This window comes from Cupressus sempervirens, chromosome 4 (assembly GCF_028749045.1).
Source record: "Cupressus sempervirens isolate cs-2001-9-10 chromosome 4, ASM2874904v1, whole genome shotgun sequence".
Taxonomy (NCBI): Eukaryota; Viridiplantae; Streptophyta; class Pinopsida; order Cupressales; family Cupressaceae; genus Cupressus; species Cupressus sempervirens.
Window position 1 is genome coordinate 793,753,085 of NC_143121.1, and position 24,987 is coordinate 793,778,071.

At 32.8% G+C, this 24,987-nt stretch overlaps 1 protein-coding gene across 3 annotated transcripts in view; it reads left to right on the forward strand.

Moving 5' to 3' along the window:
* Positions 1-12,066: 12,066 nt before the first annotated feature.
* LOC149563784 (uncharacterized) overlaps positions 12,067-24,987 on the forward strand; it is a 31,687-nt gene continuing 18,766 nt past the window's right edge. Inside the window, exons 1-3 of one of the 3 annotated variants that reach the window (XM_089824073.1) lie at positions 12,067-12,238; positions 13,436-13,614; positions 19,028-19,284. In XM_089824073.1, the coding sequence (XP_089680199.1) occupies positions 12,196-12,238; positions 13,436-13,614; positions 19,028-19,162 (357 nt within the window). In that variant the 5' untranslated portion in view covers positions 12,067-12,195 and the 3' untranslated portion in view covers positions 19,163-19,284. Of the gene's footprint in view, positions 13,064-13,435; positions 13,615-19,027; positions 19,285-24,987 lie in introns of those variants that run through there. The other 2 variants (XM_089824072.1, XM_089824071.1) reach the window with 2 other exon arrangements.

Consider the following 24,987-nt stretch of genomic DNA (forward strand, 5'->3'; position numbering starts at 1 on the left):
CTAACAATTTGATATCTTAATCTATGTAAGATTTTGAAAAATATCAAACTAAAATACTCTAATACTAATCATCTCATAAATAGATTAGGTATGCAATTGTCTCTAATGAAATTTTATGTGTGTGGGAACAACAAAGTTTAGTGTACACCATGGAAAAACCTACCTTCTTCACATCATCAATGCTGCAGTCAATAATGATCTCTTTTTCAAGATCATGTCATTCAATCTCGCAATGGTGGTCATGGATACCAGCTACACAAAGCCATAAACAACAAATATTCTCATCTAAACATCTAGTTAGATTGTAGATGTTCTACTCATAGCCAATCAAGTGAAAGCTAAAGACTACATGACTGCTAAAGTATACACTACTCAATATGAGTCAAATATTGATAATGCCACAACCACCACCATTATCTCCTAGGTTGGTTTGAATGCATATTCCACTCCTATCCTTTTGGAACTTCTAGAAAACAAAAACACTACAATTGTAGCCAATTTTACCCAATCTTCGTGAAGCTAGACTTCACAGGAACATCCTCTAGATGGCCCCCAAATAATAGATGACAACAACCTCATAACTGTAGGAATTGGTTTAGTTCCCTATCCAACTGTATATTCATCCATTAACTATAGTGGCCCTAATAATACCAGAGTGAGTGTGAGTATGAACAACCTAACATTTGTACTACCATATATAGTCATTTTGAAAGCTTATTACTTCAACATACCAGATGTCCATAACATTGACTTTCCTTCATGTCCACCCATTGAGTATAAGTATAACAATGATATAGATGAATCTTTGTGGGTGTTTCTTATTGGTACATGAGTGAAAGTGATTGAATATAATGCCACGGTTCAGATTGTATTCCAATGAACCAATTTCCATCAAGCTTTTATGTCTGTGTGAGGCCTTTACGATGGGGTAGGTTTGTAGGTTTATGACCATTTCAAAATTACCGGTATCTCACAATGTAAAAGAACATCAGCTAATTAACAAACTTTCTATTGATCTAATTATTTCCATTTCATTTTGAGTAATAGCCTTACAAAAATATTATAAGAAGAAAAGGAAAGGGGAGTCAAGAGGAAATATTAGAGCATGTTTTGTCTTTAAACTTATTTTGAATCTTTAGTTGCACTGGTTTAGTAGAAATAACAAAGAAAATTCAATAAACATACTTTCAAAATCATCTTTCAGATTGGCACGGTGTTACATCTATATGGTTATGAGCACCATGTTGATTGTCATGCAATAAAATTCCTATACTTAAAACACACATTTTTTTAAATCTAGATAAATCTAAATTTAACTTATTTATTTGTTGTTAGTTATTATTTTAATCTTGATTTCAACATTAACATATATAAAAAAAATTTGTGAACAAATCTCAATGAAATACAATACATTAGCATGGTTATGCTCATATTTTTTTATTTTACATATCCATCTAGCTACTAGTAAAACTAGAAATGGAATATATTCTAAATATATATTACTATTCTAACTGAATATCATCCCTTCATTTATGTCCAATTTTTTATTTATGTTTGAATGCATGATAATAACATGAATAAACATAAGAGAAGGAAATTCACATCAACTCTAGTCTTCTAAAAAGAACCATTACTTTACAAGCTTTTACTTTTAAAATTGGAACTTTGGTTCTTTACAAGCTTTTACTTTTAAAATTGGAATAGCATATATCTTTGCTTTTGTATCTATAGATTACAATCAACCATACATTTTATTCCTTTTTCTTTTCTACAGCTTACATTCTTATTTTCTTTGAGGTATGTAGTACAAAATGACATATTACAAATAATTGGAAGTCTTTCCTTTCAATTGCTAAAACAAAATAGTTATTCTTAAACAAAGAGGAGAACAATGAACGTTCAAAGGGGAGAAAAATGACATCAACACTTGCTTCCACTCCTAAACTTTAAGATACTCCTGGATAACCTACAATAAAATTATATGGCCATGGAAATATCACCTCCTAACCTAGGCCTTTACAAGGCCACCCTTGAGCTAGAAGAACTAGATACCAAACTAGGGTACACACATACCACACATAAAACAAAAGAATATACACAAATCAAGAAACACCATTTTCATTCCCAAGCATCACAATAACCTACAATGGTCAAGAATGGAATGCTTCAACAAAACAACAATAAATACCATTTTATCAAGCTTGCACAATAAACCACTCTAAGGACCCAATAAACATAGTGAAGGTTTTCCAAACCTAAGAGGAGAGGCAAACAAATCAACAAGTATCATGCCTTCACAAGGCTTCAAATTCCACAAAAACAATACCATGCCTTCATAAGGATTCAAAATATACATATAATTATTTTCACAAATTCTCCCCTTATCACCCAAAGTATAAAATAAGTTGTGGCACATGGAGATGATACTACATTGTTTTTTCCCTCTTCCCTCCAAGGGAAGAGATTCTAAACTTAAGGGATGGCCCAACTAGCCCCTTCACTCATAAGGCCACTACTTCCCTCCCAAGGGTGAGTGATGCCTTGAACACCCATAAAAACACACACATTAAAAATAGCACCCATAAAAACTGACAAGAAAAAAAAATCCACAACAACACACAAGGAAAAATAATGAGAAACAAATGTCATCCAAACTACCCATTATATGAAAGCAACAACATTTACAATAACAATTTTGCAGCAATAACATGAATCACACAACATGAGAAGAGATCCAACCTTAGTCCAAGCTATGGAAAGATGGTTGATGAAGAGCTCACTTCCAATTTTCCAAAATTCTTGAACTCCTAAGCTTGTCTCCCAAAGTTGGAGAGTGAGCAATGATTTTTCCAACCATGTAGAAAACCTTTAAAAGGGCTCTGCACATTTCCTATAATCCTCTTGGTGAAAGTGTGAGATCTCATTGGTCACTCTTCCCAAACCCTTACAACTTCTAAGTTTAGAAACTAGAAAAGTGACTTTAGAAAGGAAAAAGCTCTTTGCACAAAAATGAAAGGTTGTCTAACCTCATGCTTCCAAAATTTAATTTTCATTCATCTTGGAAAACCAACTTTTGGGAGGCCCTATTGTTAAAATTGACCCTTACCGTAGGTATACCAAGTGGGCTTGCTAAAATAGACCTAATTCAGCCCTAGGTGCTCATATGACCCTCCAAAAACCCACCTTAAGTTTACATACAAATTTCAAGATATTTGACCCATCCTAAGGCTCTCTAACCAAGTGGAGATCACATTGGAAGTCTAATAGGATAATATGGTCAAGGTAGGGTTCACATGTTTTTTTTGTGGACATGTTGCACATACACATCACATATGTCAAGTGGCACCACAATTACACATCACAACACACATGGAATTGTCCACCTAGGAGTCACACATTTACAAATAATAATTAACAATTACACTCAATCAATAATACATGTAAGAATAAGACATTATTACAAATGAGGTCTTGTCTCTCAATATACACAACCTTGGCTAATTGTTTCACATAAGTTTGGTTATAATTCTCCAAATTTAATTCCATGGACTTCCCTACAAAACTCAATTCAATTATCAATAGCTCAAGATGTAATATACATCATATTAAAAAAATTAAAAAATTAACACATTCACATCATTAAATTCACCATTCAACCAATTGAAACCAATACACTTGTTTTTTAATATACAATATACAACATAAGTGATTCACAATTAAAACCTCAATCACATATCCCTAACAAAATTCCTCATTTTCATAATCATCTCATAGATAAATATTCATCCCAATATTTTATCCTTCCAACTTAATTCACTATTTCCGAATGTACCAAAAATAAATTAAGTAATTCACCTCATAATTATATTAAACTCTATTATTATAACTTAACTGCCATTTTCAAATTCTTCTAATGCAAACATATTTATCTCAAGCTAGTGTCTTAAAAAACATGATATCAATTAACATTTAATTATCATCACACAATTCTTTTCAAAAGGTCATAACATCAAGTAAGTCAACTATTTATGTTGGATACAAAGTAAGGTCAACATAAGTGTAATAGTCAATTATCTAGTAAAATCTTCATATCCTTTTTTGTCCATCTTTGTCAAGATAGTCAAATTCATAAGACAATAAAACATTGTAATTTAATAATCAACAACTAATTTTCTCATATCATGGCTAAGATAATGGTTCACTTGAAAAATTAAAAATCATACATAATTTCAACCATGCAACCACTTCTTGATCTAATAAAATTTTCATCTACTTAATTTTCTTAATGCTTCTTTCATGTCCTAGAAACCATATGCATATAACATGTATATATATGATGGTAAGCATCACTTAGGAAATCTTAGCAATTTCTCACTACCTATATTTTATCAATCCATAACTCATCCAATAGAATAAAATAACACATTTCTAAGGAACTCCCACCTGAACTTACATGTACACATAAGTGACTTTTGAGTGTCAATGTCTAATAACATTTTAGCATAAGCATTTGGATTAAAATCCCTTACAACCATTCATGTTTCATCAACACATGACCCACAGTTCATTTTCACAAAATAAATTCCACATAATTTACCTATAAGATGAGTACATAACATCCTTCATAACATAATTTCCAATCTAACAAAGAGTCTAAATCTCATATTGCATTATCATAATATTCACATTAACAATTCACAATCATAGTCACTAATGAATTGTAACATCATCATCATGAGTATACGAATTAATATCACAACAATATGGAATTCCTGACATAAAGAGTCTAACATATTGATCTAATATTATCCAAAGATGAGTAATAATAATAATAATGAGAATAAGGAAAAGTTGTGTCACCTTTGGTTAGGTTCTCATAATTTATCAATTGAATGACAAGAAATAATCTTAAAAGTCTTCTTAATGACATCCTTGTGAAAAAATTCCACATGGAGAGCAATATGTGATTTACTTGACCATATATATAATTAGTAAATTGAAATTTCAACCAATCATACAAAATTATTTTTTAGTATTTGAAATATCTCTAAAGTTATTATTTCTTTATTAATTTTATATATTACAATTCTTTTTTGTTAAATATGATTCATTTTTATTTTTTCTTGACCCCTTTTATTTGAAGGCTCACATGACATTCAATCACCATCAAGTAAAATATAAATATCACAATTTATTGCATATTTTTATAACCAAATTTATCTAGGTATAATAGTTATCCTTTCTTACATATTTTGTATATATTTTAGGAGAGTATTTTGTTATTTTATATTACTAATAACCATTATGATATTTATTAAATCTTGCTAATTATTTTTTTGATGAATAAACCTTTTCCATTAATTTAAAACTTTAAAGATACATATTGACAAAAAAGGGGCTAGGGGATATAGGATCACCCCGTGACTTTAAACGGCCCAAGGTGAGAGATCAAATATTCATCAAAAAAACATATATAAACAGAAATAAACCTTCAAGCTGAAAGAGTAGTGCCAGCCAAATATAATCTTGCTATTAACAATTAACACAGGCTAAAATAATAAATTAAGTTAATCTTACCAACTATAGCACATAAGTCAATTAGATGAATAGAGAAAAATAGATTATTGTAGTTTCTAAACTATAATTATTTTATAAACTAAAATGAGATTATTATTAGTTTTTAAACTATAACTATTTTATAAACTAAGTTAGACTATTATTAGTTTCTAAACTATAATGACAAGTACGTGCCGCTATGTGGCACTTGTTATAAATAAAAACAAACTATGCTTTGGCCAAAGTGATGTTGCCTATTTCTGTAATTTCTCCCTTCCACATCATTATGTATATAATTACATAATCAATATATTGTTTATGTAATTATATGAAATCATAAACCTTGTTTGTATTCCCTCATCATTCATTATGTTTATATTGTTTAATTAGATGAAATCATAAAATGTAGTAGTATTCAACTGGACAAGGGATTTTGGGTGCATATCTTGATCCCATGGCTTGAGAGCTCAAGTTCTATAAAAACTCTTTGGTACTATCTCAAGATGACTCATAGGATTTTAGGTGCACATTTTTCCAATAGGACAAGGAATTGTACATGAGATTCTCCTTCTTCACTGGTGATGCCATGAGAATTGTTCACATGTTTGAGCAAAGTGGTTGCTCATACAAAAATGGGAGAGTTATGTGAATAAATAGATGACAATTTTAAGAACTCAAGGAGAGGATTTCGGGAGTGCGTGTAGCATGTAAACAATTTCAAGGTTTCCCTATTTATGAAGGACAGGAATATGGTTTTTGGGTGAGAATTTTGATTTTTTTTTGTAGTGGGTGTGAAAATTTTGGTTGCTCTTTCATATTGGTTTTCTATCCTTTTCTTTTTCTCCATCTAGATACCCAGTTTTATGATTTCAAAGACAATCAGTCCTTTGAATTTTAGTATAGAATATGATATGCCTCTTAGCCTGTGCATGAGACCAATGGATCTTAGTATCCAGTAACTGTTTAGGTTGGATACAAAGTAAGTTCAACATAAATTTGTAAAAGTCAATTATCCAGTAAAATCCTCTTATCCTTTGCTATGCATCTCTATCAAGATAGTCATATTCATAAAACAGTAAAACATTGTATTTTAACAATTAACAAATAATTTTATCATATCATGGCTAACATAATGGTTCACTTGAAAAATAAAAAATCTTTACATAATTTCAACCATGCAACCACTTCTTGACCTAATACAATTTTCATCTAATATTTTCTTAATGCTCCTTTCATGTCCTAGAAACCATATGCATATAGCATGTATATATATGATGGTAAACATCAACTAGGAAATCTTAGCATTTTCTCACCACCTCTATTTTATCAATTCATAACTCAACCAATAGAATAAATTAACACATTTCTAAGGAACTCCCACCTGAACTTACATGTACATGTAAGTGACTTTTGAGTATCAATGTCTAATAACATTTTAGCATAAACATTTCGATTAAATTCCTTCATTTGACCATTCATGTTTCATCAATACATGACCCACAATTCATTTTCACAAAATAAATTCCACATAATTTACCTATAAGATGAGTACATAACACCCTTCATAACATAATTTCCAATTTAACATAGAGTCAAATCTCAAATTGCATTATCACAGGAGTCACATTAATAATTCACTATCATAGGCACTAATAAATTATAACATCATCATCATGAGTATATGAATTAATATCACAACAACATGGAGTTCCTAACATAAAGAGTCTAGCATATTGATCTAATATTATCCAAAGATGAGTAATAATAATAATAAGAATAAGGAAAAATTATGTACCTTCGGTTAGGTCATCATAATTTATCAATTGAATGGCAATAAATAATCCTAGAAGTCTTCTTAATGACATCCTTATGAGAATTTTTTACATGGAGAACAATATGTGATTTACAACCATATTCTCGAGGAATGCCCTTGCTAATCTCTGAATGCCACATCTCATCTCACATGCTTAACCTTTTCAATTCCTCTAACAAGGGAACATTCACAAAATCATTTTTTTTTTATTGAGTACTTAAGAGGAAGGGTCTTACACTGATAAAATAAATTTTGAATTGCACTACAATAGCCACTTTTAGACTACTGATTTTTCTCAAGTCTTATTGCAAAAATCTATTAGTCAATATTTTATTGCATGAGTTAATATTACAAAATAAAAGAATCATAGGATAAAATTTGTTTACACTATGATTATTTAATTTTTTAATATTAGCTCATGCAATAAAATATTGACTGATATATATATATATATATATATATATATATATATATATATATATATATATATATATATATATATATATATATATATATAGTACTTGTCCTAGGCTAGTACTATTGCATTCACAATTAGTTGATTAAATAATATACAATTAGTAAATTGATTAAAACCAATCATACAAAATTATTTTTTAGTAATTGAAATATTTGTAAAGTTGTGATATTTCTTTATTAATTTTATATAATACAATTGTTTTTTGTTTTTGAATTAAAAGAAGCCAAAAGTAGGGGGTTGGCCCATTAAACAGTCAAGTGAACCACCATCAGATAACCACCAACCAAAAACTACCTCCTACCACTTAAAACACAAAAACATAGTTCAGGAACTTAATTAAAAGAGTTTCAATAGGCATAACATAAATACTGTTTGTATTAAAATTGAACAAGCTATGGAAATATAAAAACAAAGGCAAATTTGCCTTAAACCCAACCAATTTCAACAACCAACAAGAAAAACATGAAAAACTAGAAGGAGAGAGCCCTTAAGGCTTCTTGGTCTCCTTCCTCCCTAGGAGGATATTAGCCCAATCTTTTGCAAGGAAGTCAAACAAAATTTTGGAGTCCTCCTTTGGCATATCACCCTCTTGGTCTTTAAGCAGGTGAAGTGTGGTTACAGCTACATGTGTCACCTTGACATCAATTTTTTTCAAAAGGTGCATTCTTTCTTCTAGAGCATGAATTCTTTCCCACACATCATTGCCAGTCATCTTGTTGATCTCCACAGTGACCTCCTACCCATCGCAAAGATAGTCATTTTCCTGCACCATAGTAACATTTTGTACAATGGGGGGTTAGCATTATCCTTGGAAGAAACCCTAATAAGAGAGGATATCATTATAGGGGAGGGCATTCTATCCACAGTTTCAGGGAACTAGTCCTGAGTTAAGTCCACATACCCCAACCCAATGGTGGTCAAAACATGTGTCATCTCCTTCTTTTCCTAATCCCACCTCCCAAGCCAGACTGTGAGGGATCAAAAACCTCCACTTCCTCCTCCTCCATCTTCCCTCCAGCAAAATTCGAGGCCTTCTTTTTCATCCTTTGTTTAAGGCAACCCATATCCTTCGAATTTGAATCCTACTCTTGCGAGGCCCTAGATCTCAATTTCCTTTTAGCATTGGATTTTAGAATCCTCTCCAACCTCCTCCTACCACCTCTCTCCTTGTCCTTTGACTCCTCCAGTTCCTTCTCTTTCCCTTTATCCAACCTTCCTTTCTTATTTGAGGGGGTGGGCTTCAACTCAGTAGAGGACCCGTTAGGCGAAGGTTGTGGGGTAGGGGCTCTGGGACCCATGATCCTAAGGGGGACCTATTGGGTTCGGGGGTTGGGATGAGCAAGAATATCAATCTCAATGATCCTAGGGGCAACCAAAGCTAGGTGAAATTGATATAGTCAAAACATCAACCCTTGATGTAGAATGGTAAAATTAACACCCTTCCTCATTTTTTCTTTAACATCAGTAACTGTATCCACTAAATCATGCAATAGAAAGAATGAAATGGAAATAAAGTCATAGTGGTGAAAATGGTTTAGGAGAGGGAAGTGATAGTAATAACAAACACCATACCTCCCTTCCAGAGTTAGGTACTTCATCAACATTAGACAGACCTCATTCCATGGCTTGGGGAGCTTCTCCAGCATAAATCCTCCTCTGTGTCGAATAGGTTCCTCCCCTTCCAAGAAGAAACGTTGTAGACTCGCTTCGTCAGCCACCCTTGTCACCTTTTTCCATTTCCTTCCCCTCATAGCTAGACTCGTCACCAGAGAGATGACTTCCTCAAATATATGAAATGAGATGCCATTAATGGTGACTCTTCAGTCCTCCCAGGAATTGACAAACTATAGGGAACAATTTCCATTGTACCCATTTAATGCCTCCATAAATGGGATGAAACCACCTTCCTTCAATATGTACCACACTAGTGGCATCCTAGCATTCTCCTCTATCATGGAAGGCTCAATTCGCAAAAGGTCACCACCCATCTCTACAATTTCCCTAAAGCTCTCTTCTCTTTCCAAACCTAGAGGCAATTACTAATCTAATGAATTCACACTTAGGCAGAAAAATAGTAGCCCTTAAGCGGACATAAAGGCCTTTATTGTTAATAATAGTAACGTCCCTTCTAGATAATTATTTTTTGTTAAATATGATTCATTGAATTTGTTTTGTCTAGACCCCTTTCTTTCGAAGGCTCACATGATATTCAATCACCATCAACTAAAAGATAAATATCACAATTTATTACATATTTATGTAACCAAATTTATCTAGTTATAATAGTTATCCTTTCTTACATATTTTGTATATATTTTAGGAGAGTATTTTGTTATTTTACATTACTAGTAACCATTGTGATATTTATTAAATTTTGGTAATTATTAACAATTAACATAGGTTAAAATAATAAATTAAGTTATTATTACCAACTATAACACATAAGTACAATTAAATGAATAGAGAAAAATAGATTATTTTAGTTTCTAAACTATAATTATTTTATAAACTAAAATTAGATTTTTATTAGTTTCTAAACTAGATAATTATTTTATAAACTAAATTAGACTATTATTAGTTTTTAAAGTATAATGACAAGTACATACCACTATGTGGCACTTGTCAGAAGTAAAAACAAACTATGCTTTGGCCAAAGTGATGTTGCCCATTTCTGTACTTTCTCCTTTTCACATCATTGTGTCGATCATACTACATTGTTAAAGGTGATATGCAGATAGGTTGCAATAGTGCATCAGATTCCATCTAATTTTCTAGTTCCAATTTGCTAGGTTCCACATGCACAGTCGGATGCTCAACCTTTTATGTTGAGCATTTGGGCTCAAAAAGCATATGGACCCCATTCTCACCCTTGAGCATACTGAGTAGATGGAGAGAAGCCCGCAGCTAGAGGAGGCAAAATGAATGCAATACCAATTCATCTTGTGTTTGTGCCTATTTTATCTATCTTCTCATGTTTTGAGATAATAGTTACAATTTATTTATGTTAATGATATAAGATAAGATAAGATAATATAATATAATTTTACTAATGTCCTACAAAACACCATAAAACACATAGATTATCTCTATTATGAGAGATGCTTAAATTTATTTTTTTTAATCTATTTTGACTAAGAAATCTAGAGTAAACTTTGGAAACTTATTCATAGATGGATTTGCGTACCTTACATTTGAAGGTTGCATCTCAATGTAAATATAAGGTTGTGATGTTTTTTGATAGGTGTATTTTCTTAATCACCTTTTTAGCATCCTCACACCTTTAAAATTCATAGTTTCTCAAAGTTGTAAAACAACATGAAAAGTTAATATTACATTTCTAAAGTGATACTAGAAGGTTCAAAAATGTCAAATTTATAATACAAATTAAGTTTAAATATACTTGTAGGTGAATGCAAGTGTGAATTGATATTTTGAATACAAATTATCAGATATCACACAATGTATAAGCTTCTTAGAAACTTCAATTGTAGGTTTGCAATGTTAGTTTCTTATTCCACCAATTTAGATTTAAATATGCTCACATAAATGGAGTCCCATGATTTAAATATAGTCCTCTAAAAATTTATAATTTACTTTTTACAATTTACAAATGGTCAGAGTTGATTTTAGACACAATTCTATTAAAATCAACAAAAAAAAATAGTGTATCAATTAAATTATTTATGTTTATATTGTTTAATTAGATGAAATCATAAAATTTGGTTGTATTCAACCATTCATCATGTTCTTATCTAATTGCTATGTGAAAAGTTTCAAGATTAATTGACTACATATAAATCATAAATGATAAACTAACCAAATTAAAACATCACATATAATAATTAAAAATATCTTTTGAAAATCTGATTCATCCTTAAAATATATAAATATTACCTTAAACAAACTATTATTCTATTATGTTGAAAGGGTAAAAACCGAAGAAAAACAATATTTGTACTAGAATATGTATTTTTCCTAAATAAAACCATTCTTTGTAAGCCTTTGACACAGCTACCCATAAAATACCATTTCCTTTCATTTCTCCAATATTAAAAACTCCTTTCCTTTCCCCAATTTTGAAAAAAAAAACGGTTAGATTCCATTCCCCGCATACCACGCTTTGTTTCCCCAATTCGAATCTGGAAAAACAACGGCTACATTCCTCTCCCTTTAATGGGAATGTAGAAGCATGCTTTAGTACATGACCTGGTCATTCATCTTTCATGCTTCTGAACTTTCAGATGCTTAGGTACTTTATTTTTAATGAATCGTTGGCCATTAATGTAGCATGTAAACAATTTCAAGGTTTCCCTGTTCACTCTTTCATCTGGGTTTTGCGTGAACTCCCATGGCTGCAGAGCCTTTCATTTCAGAGGGTTTTGCGTTAACAGGTAGATGTTTCTTTCATTTTGCACAGAAACTTGATTAAATGTGCAATTGCAGGCAAGAATTTGTGCAATTGCATGCAAGAATTGCAAATGCAGCATGAGAATTGTTCACGAGGCATGACAAAAATGGGAGAGTTGTGTAAATAAATAGATGACAGTTTTAAGAACCCAAGGAGAGGATTTAGGGAGTGCGTGTAGCATGTAAACAATTTCAAGGTTTCCCTGTTTATAAAGGACAAGAATATGGTTTTTGGGTGAAATTTTTGATAGGTTTTTTTTTCTAGTGGGAGTGAAAATTTTGGTCACTCTTTCATCTGGGTTTTCTCTTCTTTTCTTTTTCTCCATCTAGATACCCAGTTTTATGATTTCAAGGCCAATCAGTCCTTTGATATGGTATGCCTCTTTTGCTGTGCTAATCATGAGCCCAATGGATTGCAAGGGAAACATAACACAATGTCTTCGCTAGAATAAGTAAAATTTGACACAGGATCTAATGCTGAATTCATGTCATGAAGTTTTGTTTACTCCATGTCTAGAACTGGTGGAGAAAATATATAAATTACCAAATCTCCCCATCTTGCATCTGAGATGGAGATGTCCCTAAAGAAGCCTATATAATAGACGTGTAGAGGAAGAGCAGAGTTGTAGTAGTAATGGACCCATGTCATGGAATACTGGCTTTAACTCGCGCAAAAGGTCTACCTCAAGTGGAGATGAACCTAAAGATTTTGTTAGTAGTATACAGAGGAGCTCCAGCACTGTTGAGGGAAGAGTCAGATCTGCATCATTCTTTTATGCATGATGTTCAGCGCCTCGGTGGCAAAGCCAGTAACTTAATTTCTCAGAACTATCAGATTTCTACATTTTATAGGAATGCAGTGTTTGTGTCAACAAATTTTTTCATCAATGTTTCAAATTATATTGTATGTTTTATTTCTTTTGCTTATGAATTTTCTTGTTGTCTGACAATAAATCATATCATATAGTATGATTCAAAACATTAATGAAGAAAATATTCATATGATCTAGTCCAAAAACTTGCGCTGCGTGTCAACTTGTCTTCTGCTGATATGTATAATTATGTATGGGCATTCTGTTCAATCGAGTTTGTTATGGAGATTTTGTGTAGGAATGATTCAGAAGGGAAATTAGGCAGGATCCTTCGAATAGATTTCCCTTCTGATATAAGAACTCTTTCAGGAGCAACAGCCAAACTTGTGCTACAGCTAATGGACGTGAAGGGATTGAAACCACCTGCAAAATTCATAAACGAGGCAACATGTGTGGAGGAATTCAGGGAGTTCTATGTCATAAATGAGGCTCATATACTGCAGGGAATCAAGTTCAAGCCCGAGGTTGTCAAAGTCATTCTGGCCCAGGTTTGTTCCTTGTCTCTTTATTTTGCACACCTCTAATACAAACATTCTGTTTAATATTATCTTTAAGATTTAAATGTATATATTTCATTCTTGCATCTGGAAAGCCCTTAAAATAGTAGAGGTCATAGGAGCCCTGCAATAGGTACAATTCTTCTTATACTTCTTTAAGAAAATGGATTGACTGCACAGAGTAATACAAAAATGGATGGACTGGACAGAGTAACACAAAAATAGACTGGATTTAGTAGTGTTTTAAGAAAAATGTTGTTGTTTACACATTCTTCACGTCTGAACTTAAGGAGAGGATTTAGTTTGGGTTGGTGAATCGATCTGAATTTTTTTATTTGGTCTGTTCAACTTCATTACTACTTAGGAGATTTTATCAGCAGATAGGTTCATCGTTTCTTTGTTGTTCTCTGATGTTCTCCACTGTAAAAAAGTCTTCTCTTACCGAAAAACCCTTCAATTGTGGCCACTATACGATTACACCATTTATCCTCTTATCTAACCAAATGGAGTCTTCATCGTTGTCCTCTTATATAGACAATGCAAACTGCGAAAAATGCATACTCAAGACTCTTATGTTTGCATTAAGGTTTCTCTACTTCTTTTCTGATATTAAATTGGGTTCGATGTAAGGATTTTCTGTTATTGCATTCTCCCCTGGCCATTTACCATTTGTGCTGCCCACGCAATCAGGGGTATATTGAGTTTGTTTGTTCCAATTTTCAGTTTTGGGTGTGGGTTTGGTTTAGTGTAGGTGCATGTATGAAAAATCCAAATACACCAAGCCAATTAAAATGTCAATGTTATGTTATGTAGAAGCTAAACTTGACAACTGAGAAAATCAGGGTTATGTTGTTTTCTGGCGTTCTCACCTGTTGAGAAATTCAGCTTTGGCCAATTGGAGTCAATCTGATTTGTGTCAGTCATGTTTTTTCATGAGTTTGTAACCAATTGGATTCGTCGCATTTTGTGTGAGTCTTCACGCCCTGTGTGAGTTTCAAATTATTTTTTAATGCAGAGTGATGTTTGCATTAAGGTTTCTCTATTTCTTTTCTGATGTAAGGATTTTCTGTTATTTCATTCTCCCTTGTGCTACACGCGCAATCACAGGTAGATGGAATTCCTAAGTTCCTCAAACTTTGATGTTGGTTTTTTATTGGACTTTAATTCCAAGTTACAGTTAAAATCATCTTATTGAAGATCATGTAAAATACACCAAGCACTTGTGGGGGAGAATTGTTAATTTTCTTCAGGAAACACTCCTTGCTAAATGTGACATCGGCGGGGGTTTGGATTCTATTGATGCTGGTATTTACTCTCGCCTCTCCTTTCCTCTTCAGGGTTGTTCTCCCTCGATCCCCCACACCTGCTCTGCGAATTGAGCTAAGCAACACCCTCAGCGAGTTAATCGTCAGGGACGTTGGTCTCCTCCTGAGGTGGGCACTCTTAAAATCAACACTGATGGTTCTTCTCGGGGAAATCCTGGTCCGGCTGGTATTGGGGGAGTTGGGCGTGATAGTTCTGGTAATATCCAGTTTTTGTTTTCTACTTACAAGGGTTACTATACTAATAACTATAGTTGGAAAACTCGCCAAATCCAAAAACTCGCCGAGCCCCCCAAAAGTTTAATCGGGAAAAACTCGGCCATTTAAAAAAAAAACTCGGGAACCTAAAAAAACTGCTAAAATTTAATTCAAAATACATTTTTTTGCAAATTTCAATGAGAAGATGCATCTAATGAGTTCATTATAGAGAACACAAAAGAAAGAAGCAGGAGTTTAGATATATATAAATGCATAGTGGGTACAAAATCACATTCTCATGCTGAATGCTGATGGCGGGAAGCATAATAGTAAATAATTTGTGTCAAACTAGAAGTAAAAACATCATTACAATCACATTTTCCTCTTCCTAGCTCTACTAGCATATTGTAACTCTCTATCTTACATAATATATATAGGCTTTTTGTCTTTTGGTTTTAACAAATTTATTTATTTTTTTTAAAATTTAACAAAAAAAATTTTTTTAAAAAAAAATTTTAAAAAAAAAAGAGTTTTTCTAAAAAACTCGCCGATTTTTTGCAAAAACTCGGCGATTAGTCGGCGATTTTTCACAAAAACTCAGCGATTTTTTCTTACGATTAAATTTGGAAAAAACTCGTCAGTCCCAAAAACTTGGCAATTAGTAGAAACTCGCCGATTATTCGGCGATTATGCCAACTATGCTAATAACCTCATGGAAGCCTTGGCTATCTTGGTTGTAGTGGAACAGTGTTGTCTACGTGGTTGGAAAAGAATCCTCTGTGAGACTGACTCGCAGGTGGTTGTGAACTTATTGTATAATAGGAACCTTGTGCATGTGGATTGGCATTGGCTCTGGTTATTCAGCAGCTCATTCAGTTATGCAATTCTCTGGATTCTGTGTCTTTTATGCATATCCCTCGTGAGTGGAACGGTGTGGTTGATTGTCTGGCTAAATGGGCCTCTGAGCAGGGGCCGACTTGGAACATTCTTGATCCGAGGATGCTTCCCCTTGATTTATCTCAGATGCTAAATCAACTTGTGGGCCAGGATAAAGCTATGTAGTTCTCTTTGTTTCTTGTGTTGTTCAGCTCTCTTTGATATTCAATAAAATTTTTACCCCTCTTTTAGTAAAAAAAAATACACCAAGCCAATTAAAATCATCTTATCAATAATGTCAAATACCAATGTTATATTTTGTAGAAGCTGAATTCAATAATTGATTTTCTGTGTTCATAACTTTATTAGTACGGAAAGTTGTTATAGTTGTTATTAATAGTATCACACACGGGATAGCCAAGGCATGAATAGTATCACGCACAGGGGATCACACATGGTATCACTCTGTTCGTCTAGAATTACAATTTCCAAGGATTGCAAAACCAAAGTAAATTTCAATTTTAATATTTATTAATAGTTTTACAAAATGCACTTGGGCAAAGGCACAAAGGATTTAGCATCCATTGTCATACAATTCAGATCGATTCACTTTTAGTTCGACTTCTTTATTAGTACTTTCTTCTTCCTACATCAAACATATTTTTGCCTTTAATTTTCCAATTTGTGGAAAAATCCAGATGTTTAAATGAGTTCTATTTGCACCCAAGGAAAAGTTGGTAACACACCTACTCTGGTTTCTTTCTCTGCAACTGACTTCATCAATAACTGATTATCAAGATACGAAATGAACTTTGAATGGCTCCTCTTCGGCTGTCAACTGTTTTTAAGAACAGTACTTAGTTTCTTAAGACCAGTACTCCTATTTCTTTGATTTCGTTATTTTTGTAACCATTCTTCACAAAGATAGGTTGATTATGTTAATTCTATTAGCTTTTCTTTACAACACTATGGACATATAAGTTCAGCATTTTACATCTCCCTTTTCTTCCTTTCTCCTTAATAGTCATATCACCTTACATTTGGCTGGTCCAATTCAAGCTTCACATTTAAGAATCAATATCAATTAATACATGCTTGTGAAAAGCAGCATTAAAACTATTTAAAATGAAATAATTTGGTGAAAAAAATGAATAGCTACACAATTTCCAAATCCCATTCAAGACTGAGAAGAATACATCCAATCTCTTTATTATTGTGTTGTCTTCTTGCCCACAATTCATCCTTCAAATGGTTCCCATTTTAGATTCAATATCTATTAATGCACACAAGAAGAAAAACATGTGACTCTTCTACATTCCTTTCATGTTTTGACTAAAAAGGGGTAAAAATTTTATTGAATACCAAAGAGAGCAGAACAACACAAGAAACAAAGAGAACTATAGAGCTTTATCCTGGTCCACAAGTTGATTCAGCATCTGAGATAAATCAAGGGGAAGCATCCTATGATCAATAATGTTCCAAGCCGGCCCATGCTTGGAGGCCCATTTAGCCAAACAATCAGCCACACCGTTCCACTCAAGAGGGATATGCATAAAAGACACACAATCCAGAGAATTGCATAACTATGTGATCTACTGAATAACCAGAGCCAAATGCCAATCCACATGCACAAGGTTCCTTCTATTCGATAAATTCACAACCACCTGCGAATTAGTCTCACAGATAATTCTTCTCTAGCCACGTTGACAGTACTATTCTACTGCAACCAAGATAGCCAGGGCTTCCATGAGGTTATTAGTATGGTAACCCTTGTATATAGGAAACAAAAACTGAATGTCACCAGAACTATCACGCCCAACTCCCCCAATACCAATCGGACTAGGATTTTCCCGAGAAGAACCATCAATGTTGATTTTAAGAACTCCAGCCTCGGGAGGAGTCCAATGCCCCTCACGATTAACACGCTAAGAGTGCTGCCTAGCTCTATTCCTAGAGCGGCTGTGGGGGACCAAGGGAGTGCCGCCCTGAAGAGGAAAGGAAAGGCGTGAGTAAATACCAACATCTCTAGGATCCAAAGCTCGACCAATGTCACATTTAACTAGGAGTGTTTCATAAAGAGAATTAACAATTTTCCCCCATAGGTGCCTGATCTCAAACTGCACATCATGAAAGAAATATCTATGTGTTATCTTATAACTGCTTAATTCTTCGATGTGCGAGCTTCAAAGTTCCATTATGCATTAGTGGACCATCATTGTTTGTCAACCTTTGGCCAGTCATGGGAATCTGTAAAATCCTCTGATTGTTGCTTTCTTGCCATCTCCTTCTTTCATAATAAGTTTTCAATGCAGAAGTAATTTTATCTTAGCTCCAACATCATTCTGGTAATTTTGCTAAAAACAGAAATGTGCTTCCTACTCATTTTCCTAAAACTTTTCCTTTGATGAACTTGAAGTTTTTGTATTTATGTCCTCAATTGTGTTACATTCGACCTGCATTATTTTATTCTTTACAGTAGAATCCTTGAACAGGGAGTTTGTTATATGATTCAACCTGAAGAGTCTCAGATAATCTAGGAAGAGAGAAAGCAATGGACACTTTAACTCTTGAAGATGGAATTGGGCTGCACATTACCATGTATTACCATGTTGTCTTATATATTAGTGCTCAAGAAAAATCATTTCCTTGGGTACCAAAGCTGTTTGAAGGCATTGTTTGAAAATTGATTATGGAGTATGATTATTTAAAATCTGCAAGCTTCTTGTTCTGAAAAATAAAACATCAGTTTTGTTACTTAATTATTATGTAGTAATGATTTTGAATTAGAGAAAATTCTTGTTCTGAAAAATCTGATTTTTAACATGAGTTTTCTTGCTACATGGAATGCAGATTTTGGGAGTTGCCATAATTTAATGGGCTGAATTGGTTTCTGATTTTTGAATTCTGATTTTAATTTATTGCTTAGATGTTCTATGATTTATTCAGAAGAAGAAATTAGTCGAAAAGATGACTAATTGAGGGAAGAGATTCATGTCTGATTATTGCAGATTAACTTATATCGGGTGACACCAATAATGCTTGTGCAGCAGGGGACTCCTTTGGTAAGAATAGTTTTTTCCATGTTTCAGTTCTATTGGGTTTTAAATCAAGCAAATCTGCTATTTATGATGCTTTTTATTTAGCAACGTATATCCATACAGTCATTTGTCCAAATTTGACAGTATGATGGAAATATAAATGTGGTTTTGATTAACCATTTAAGTGCTTGTAAAATCAAAGGAAGTCAAATCGTAATCTTTGTGTTGCTACGAGTTTTTGTTGAATATTTAAAAGTGGTGATTAAAGTCTCTTTAAGATGATTCAAAAAGTAAAGAAGTTTGTTGATAGAGGTAAAAATAATGAGCACCTATATTTGAAATTGTGAGTTGTGAAATCTTCTTCCGCATCACTATTGCACTTGTTTAAGAATTTACAAATGGTCAAAATTGATTCTAGGCATGCTATTAGAATTAACAAAAAATTGTTTGTCAGATCAATTAAATTGTTAAATTAATATGAATCTATAAAATTTGATTGCATTCGCTCATCACTCATCATGTTTATATCTAATTATAATGTAGATAACTTTCAAAATTAGTTGACACATATATAAATCATAAATGATAAATTATCTAAAATTGAAACATCACATGTAATAACAAAATGTACCTTGTGAAAATTTGATTCATCAATATTATCTTTAACAAACAATTATTTTGAAAGAGTAAAAATCCAAAAAATACAACAAATTTGTGGGAGAGAATATGTCTTTTGCCAAACAAACTAATCCATTTTAAACCTTCCTTTATAGTTGCCTTGGCATGCTAGGCATAAAATATCATTTCCTTTGATTTATCCACTTCAAACTATAAAATATCGAAGGTTCCTTTCATTTCCCTACTTAGATTCAAAGGCTCTTGCATTTCCCTAGTTAGATTCCATTCCCAACATACCATTCTTTGATTCCCCAAATGAATTTTTGAAAATATTAAGAAACCCTTTTGTTTCCCCAATTTGATTCCATTCCCATTTTCTAAGCATGTAGAAGCATGCTTCGATACATGATCTGTCCATTCATCTTTCACAATTAGCTAAGGGTATGTACAAGCATACTTTTGAACTTTTGGATGCTTGGGTGCTTATTTTTTTGAATCATTTCATTGGTTTTGATATTTTGTTCATTTTGATTTTACTCATCTCATGGGTATCGACATTCATTAATGTCATACTCCATTCTTCGGGTTATGTACAAATCGTTATGGGTGTACAAGTATTCTTCTTAAAGATGGCATGATTAGGGCTATAGAGCTCAAGTTCTATATTGAGGATAATGCATACCTTGATAACCTCTCTAATATCTTCAATAGGTAGATGTTTCTATTTCACATGTTCAGTTTTATTTATATGCAAACTTGATCACCATGTTAAACATGGACAAGCAAGTTGAACAACTATTGAACAAGTTTTATGAAATAGAGTTGAGAGCTCATAGTTTATTTTCTTAGGTGCATGCATTATGCATAAAAATTGGGGAAGAAGAGTTTATGAGCCTCCAGAAACATTTTCAGCCAGAATTTCTGAGCCTCTAGAGACATTATGCAAGATTGGAAGGTGATGTCATTTTCAGCAACGAAAAAATTGTGAAAGAGCTACAGAGTTGGATGAGAATGTTATTCTTTATATCGTGTTTCCTTGTTATTGCCTTTATGATTTGTTTAGGGTGTACTATTTGGCTTTTAGTGATTAAGGTTAGGTTGGTTGCAGTTATTTCCTTGGTGCTATCACTCGGTCATATATTTCTAGCCACACACCATTGTTTTCAATATAGGTTTGAATGATAGCACAAAGGAAAGAACTCTAGCCAGCTTGACCCCAATCACTGAAAGCCAAACCCTACACCTCAAACAAATCATAAAGAAAACAACAAGGAAGGAAGGTATAAGGAATCAAATTCTCATCCAACTCCGTAGCTCTTCCACAAATTTGTTGTCAATAGAAATGGCATTGGCTTCCATTCTAGCATAACGTCTCCAAAGGCTCAGAAGTTTTGGCTGAAAATATTTCTAAATATTTTTCACCCCTCCTCATTCCAATTTTTGTCTAATTCTATTCAATTGCGCATTTACTGGAATTTCTTCCCCATCTTTTATGCATAATTTGTGCACCCAAGAGAACAAACTATGATCTCTCAACCCCATTTCATAAAATTTGTTCAAGAGTTGTTCAACTTGTTTGTCCATGTTTGACATGGTGATCCCTGTAACATTTTCCTCTGTATTTGCTAGAAAATTGTGAGCTTCCTTCTCTATGTAAAACATACTTTTTATTTTTCTATTGACACATGACTTTTGAAGGTTAGACTCAACATAAGATTCTTGTACTTCATTGGAGATGCCATGGAATATCTTCAAACTATACTCTCTAGCATGGATGTTATCATTGCTTCTAGAAATTCAAGTCCTTTGTTTTTTCACAACCTGTTTAGAGTTTTAATTATACACCATACTATTGTGTATGACTTCATGGAAGGGATGGAGTGACCACGATTCATAGAAGCTTTTAAAAGTGAAGGCCATTTAGTTAAAGGCTTGAAGATCATTGCCCTTAAATGGGGTTATGGTGATGATGATTAGGTGCACACAAAATGGGATTATGCCTTACCAAAGCATTAGGTTGATCACCAAATATTTTGTGATTGGGCTATGACTTTGGTTGTGTCTCTATGTATACCAAGGCATGAATACTATCACACATAGGGGATCACACTCTATTCCTCTGGAATTACAATTTCCAAGGATTGCAAAACCAAACTTAATTTCAAATTTAATATTTATTAATGGTTTTACAAAATTCACTTAGGTGAAGGCACAAAGGATTCAACATCTCTTTTCATACAATTCAGATCGAATCACTTTAGTTCAACTTCTTTATTAATACTTTCTTCTTCCTGCATCAAACATCTTTTTGCCTATAATATTCCAATTTTTGTGGAAGACTTCTATGAGATTTATTTGCACCCAAGAAAATGTTGGTGACATAGCTTACTCTGGTTTCTTTGTTTGCATAACTTCATCAATAATTGATTATCAAGACCAGAAATGAACTTCAATATTTCCTTGAACAGTTCCTCTTGATCATCATTATTTATTTCTTCTTCGTTTGTCAACAGTTTTTTAAGAATAGTACTTCTATTTCTTTGATCTCCTTCTTTTTTGTAACTACTCTTCCCAAATATAGGTTGATTGTGATAATTCTATTACCTTTTCTTTGCAGCACTATAGACATGTAAGTTTAGCTTTTTACATCAGCAAAAATCCCTTTCTTCCTTTCTCCTTAATAGTTATATAACCTTGCCTTTGGCTGGTCCAATTCAAGGTTCTTTTTAAAGAACCCATATTGATTAATACATGTTTGTGAAAAGCAGCATTAAAACTATTTAAAATCAAATGATTTGGGTGACAAAACTAAATGAATACACATTTATATTTCCAAAGCCCATTCATGATTGAGAAGAATATATCTAATCTCTTTATTGTGGTGTTGTCTTCTTGCCCACAATTCATCCTAGAAATGGTTCCCATTTTAGATTCAATATCAATTAATGCATATTTGATTAAGAATTGTTTAAAATCAAAATAATTAAGAGGAAAGACTAAATTATTTACACAAATCTCTTTTGGATTCATGAAAGTGTTGGATTCAGTTGTTCAAGAATTTACAAATGTTTCAATAATCTTTATCTAAATTTGTATAGGACTGTAAACATTTGAAAGGACAAAATTAACTTCTCTTTATTATATTTTTAGAAATATATCAAATTTTATAGTGGGTTTGACAATTGGTTATACATTTAATTTTAGTTGTTCAAGGTTTTGTAAATTTTTTAATACTCCATTTTACCTCAGACCTTATTGAACCATAAACAATTGAAAGATTAAAATTCACCTTCTCTTTATAATTTTTTCTGGAAAATATCAAATTTTACAATATATTTGGCAGATAGCTGTACCTTTTATTTTTTATTCCATAAGACAATCATATGATTCTTCTACATTCCTTTCATATTCAGCTCAAAATACATTCTACCTTCATTTCTGCAATTAAAAAAATATCTATGTTTTATCTTCTTATAACTGCTTAATATCTATGTTTTATCTTCTTATAACTGCTTAATCCTTTAATTGCCAGCTTCAAAGTTCCATAGTGGAACCATCGAAAACTTGCCCCTTCCACCAGTCCTAGAAGTTCTATACTCTTATAATCATGGGATTTACACCTTTGACCAGTCAAGGGAATCTCTAAAATCCTTTGATTATTACTTTCTTGCCGTGTCCTCCTTTCAAGATGAGTTTTCAATGCAGGAGTAGAAGTTATCTTAACTGCATCTCTCTTGATCTGAAGAGAAAAAGTCATTTTTCAAAATTCTGCATCACTTGCTCCAACATTACTACAGAATTCTTCTTCCTACTCAATTGTGTTACATTCAACCTGCATTATTTTACTCTTTACATTAGAATCCTTGAACAGGGAGTTTATTATATGATTACAACTGACTAGCCACTACTATGGACCTATACATTATTTCACATATTGATGAAACACCTTGTTGAGACCAATTAGCTACCACTAAAATATTTTTTGGAAAATTGAGATTAGAGACATTTAAACACTAATGCACAAGAAGGAAAACAATCAAGAACTGAGAAGATAATCTACGAAGGGAGAAAACAATGGACACTAAACTGTTGAAGCTGGAATTGGAAATGATGCTAATTTTTTTTAGTATGTTATCAATAATGACCAAGTTCTTTCTGTAGGTCTTATTTTGTGACATGGAATTAACCTCTAAAAAGAAATAATGAACAAGTTCTTTCTGTAGAACTAATTTTTCTGGCACATGTTTTGATCTCTGCCTATTTGCTGAATCCACCTTATTAAGCAGATTAAAATTCTAGAATTGATACAGTTAGGGTTCGAACGGTAGTAAAGTAAAGGAGATGGTGTGTATTTAAGGAATCAGTCCTATTGGACTTAAAAAAATTGGCCAACATAAAAGCTCAAATAGGTTTGGACTCAAAGAAGTGTTTCCACTGGTGGATATCAACTACAAAACTAGTGCAAAATAGTCTCTTTATAGTTGGAATTAATTGAAATATGTTGAAATATGAAGACTAGAAATATAATCCTATAGAACTCAAGTTCTATATCGTGTATCCTACTAACTCTAATAAGCTCTCTAAAATCTTCAATAGATTGATGTTTCGATTCCACATGCTCAATTTCAATTTTGCACACAAACTTCATCATATACTGTAATGGGCACTTGCTCAACACAACTGATGGGATTTTGTGTGCTCATTTTTTCAATAGGACAAACTTCATCATATAAAGTTGTCTCATGAGGGACTTGTTCATACATTTGAGGCATAGCATGTGAAAAGAGTGGTGTGACTTACAAGACACTGAATGTTTACAAGACACAATGCTCTAGAAACAACATCATGGGGTTTCCCTCAAGCGAATCCCTCAAAGAAAGCTATTTGTGAGGTGATTTATCTATTCTGAATTTTTGTATTGGGTGTGTTCATTACTATTTCAGAGATTTTATTCATCGTTTGTTCCTCTTTTATTAACATCAATAGATCATCTCACTGAACATTCAGGTACATTCATCATTTCTTTGTGAGAGGTTTTCATACAACAGGAGAATAAATATAGAGAGTGTGAGTCTCTCTCCTCCTATTTCTTTTTTGATATTATTTAGGGTTTGATGTTAGGTTTTTCTGTTATTGCTTTTCCCTTGGTCATTTACCATTTGTGGTGACTGTTGGAGTTTGAAAATGTTACCCATTTCCAATTACCCTGATGAGAATATGACACATTTAGGGGCAGCTAACTCCCATTATCAACACATCCATTCAGACACCAGGCCAACTATAAGGCTATACTCCTTCTGCACTTCAGGCTC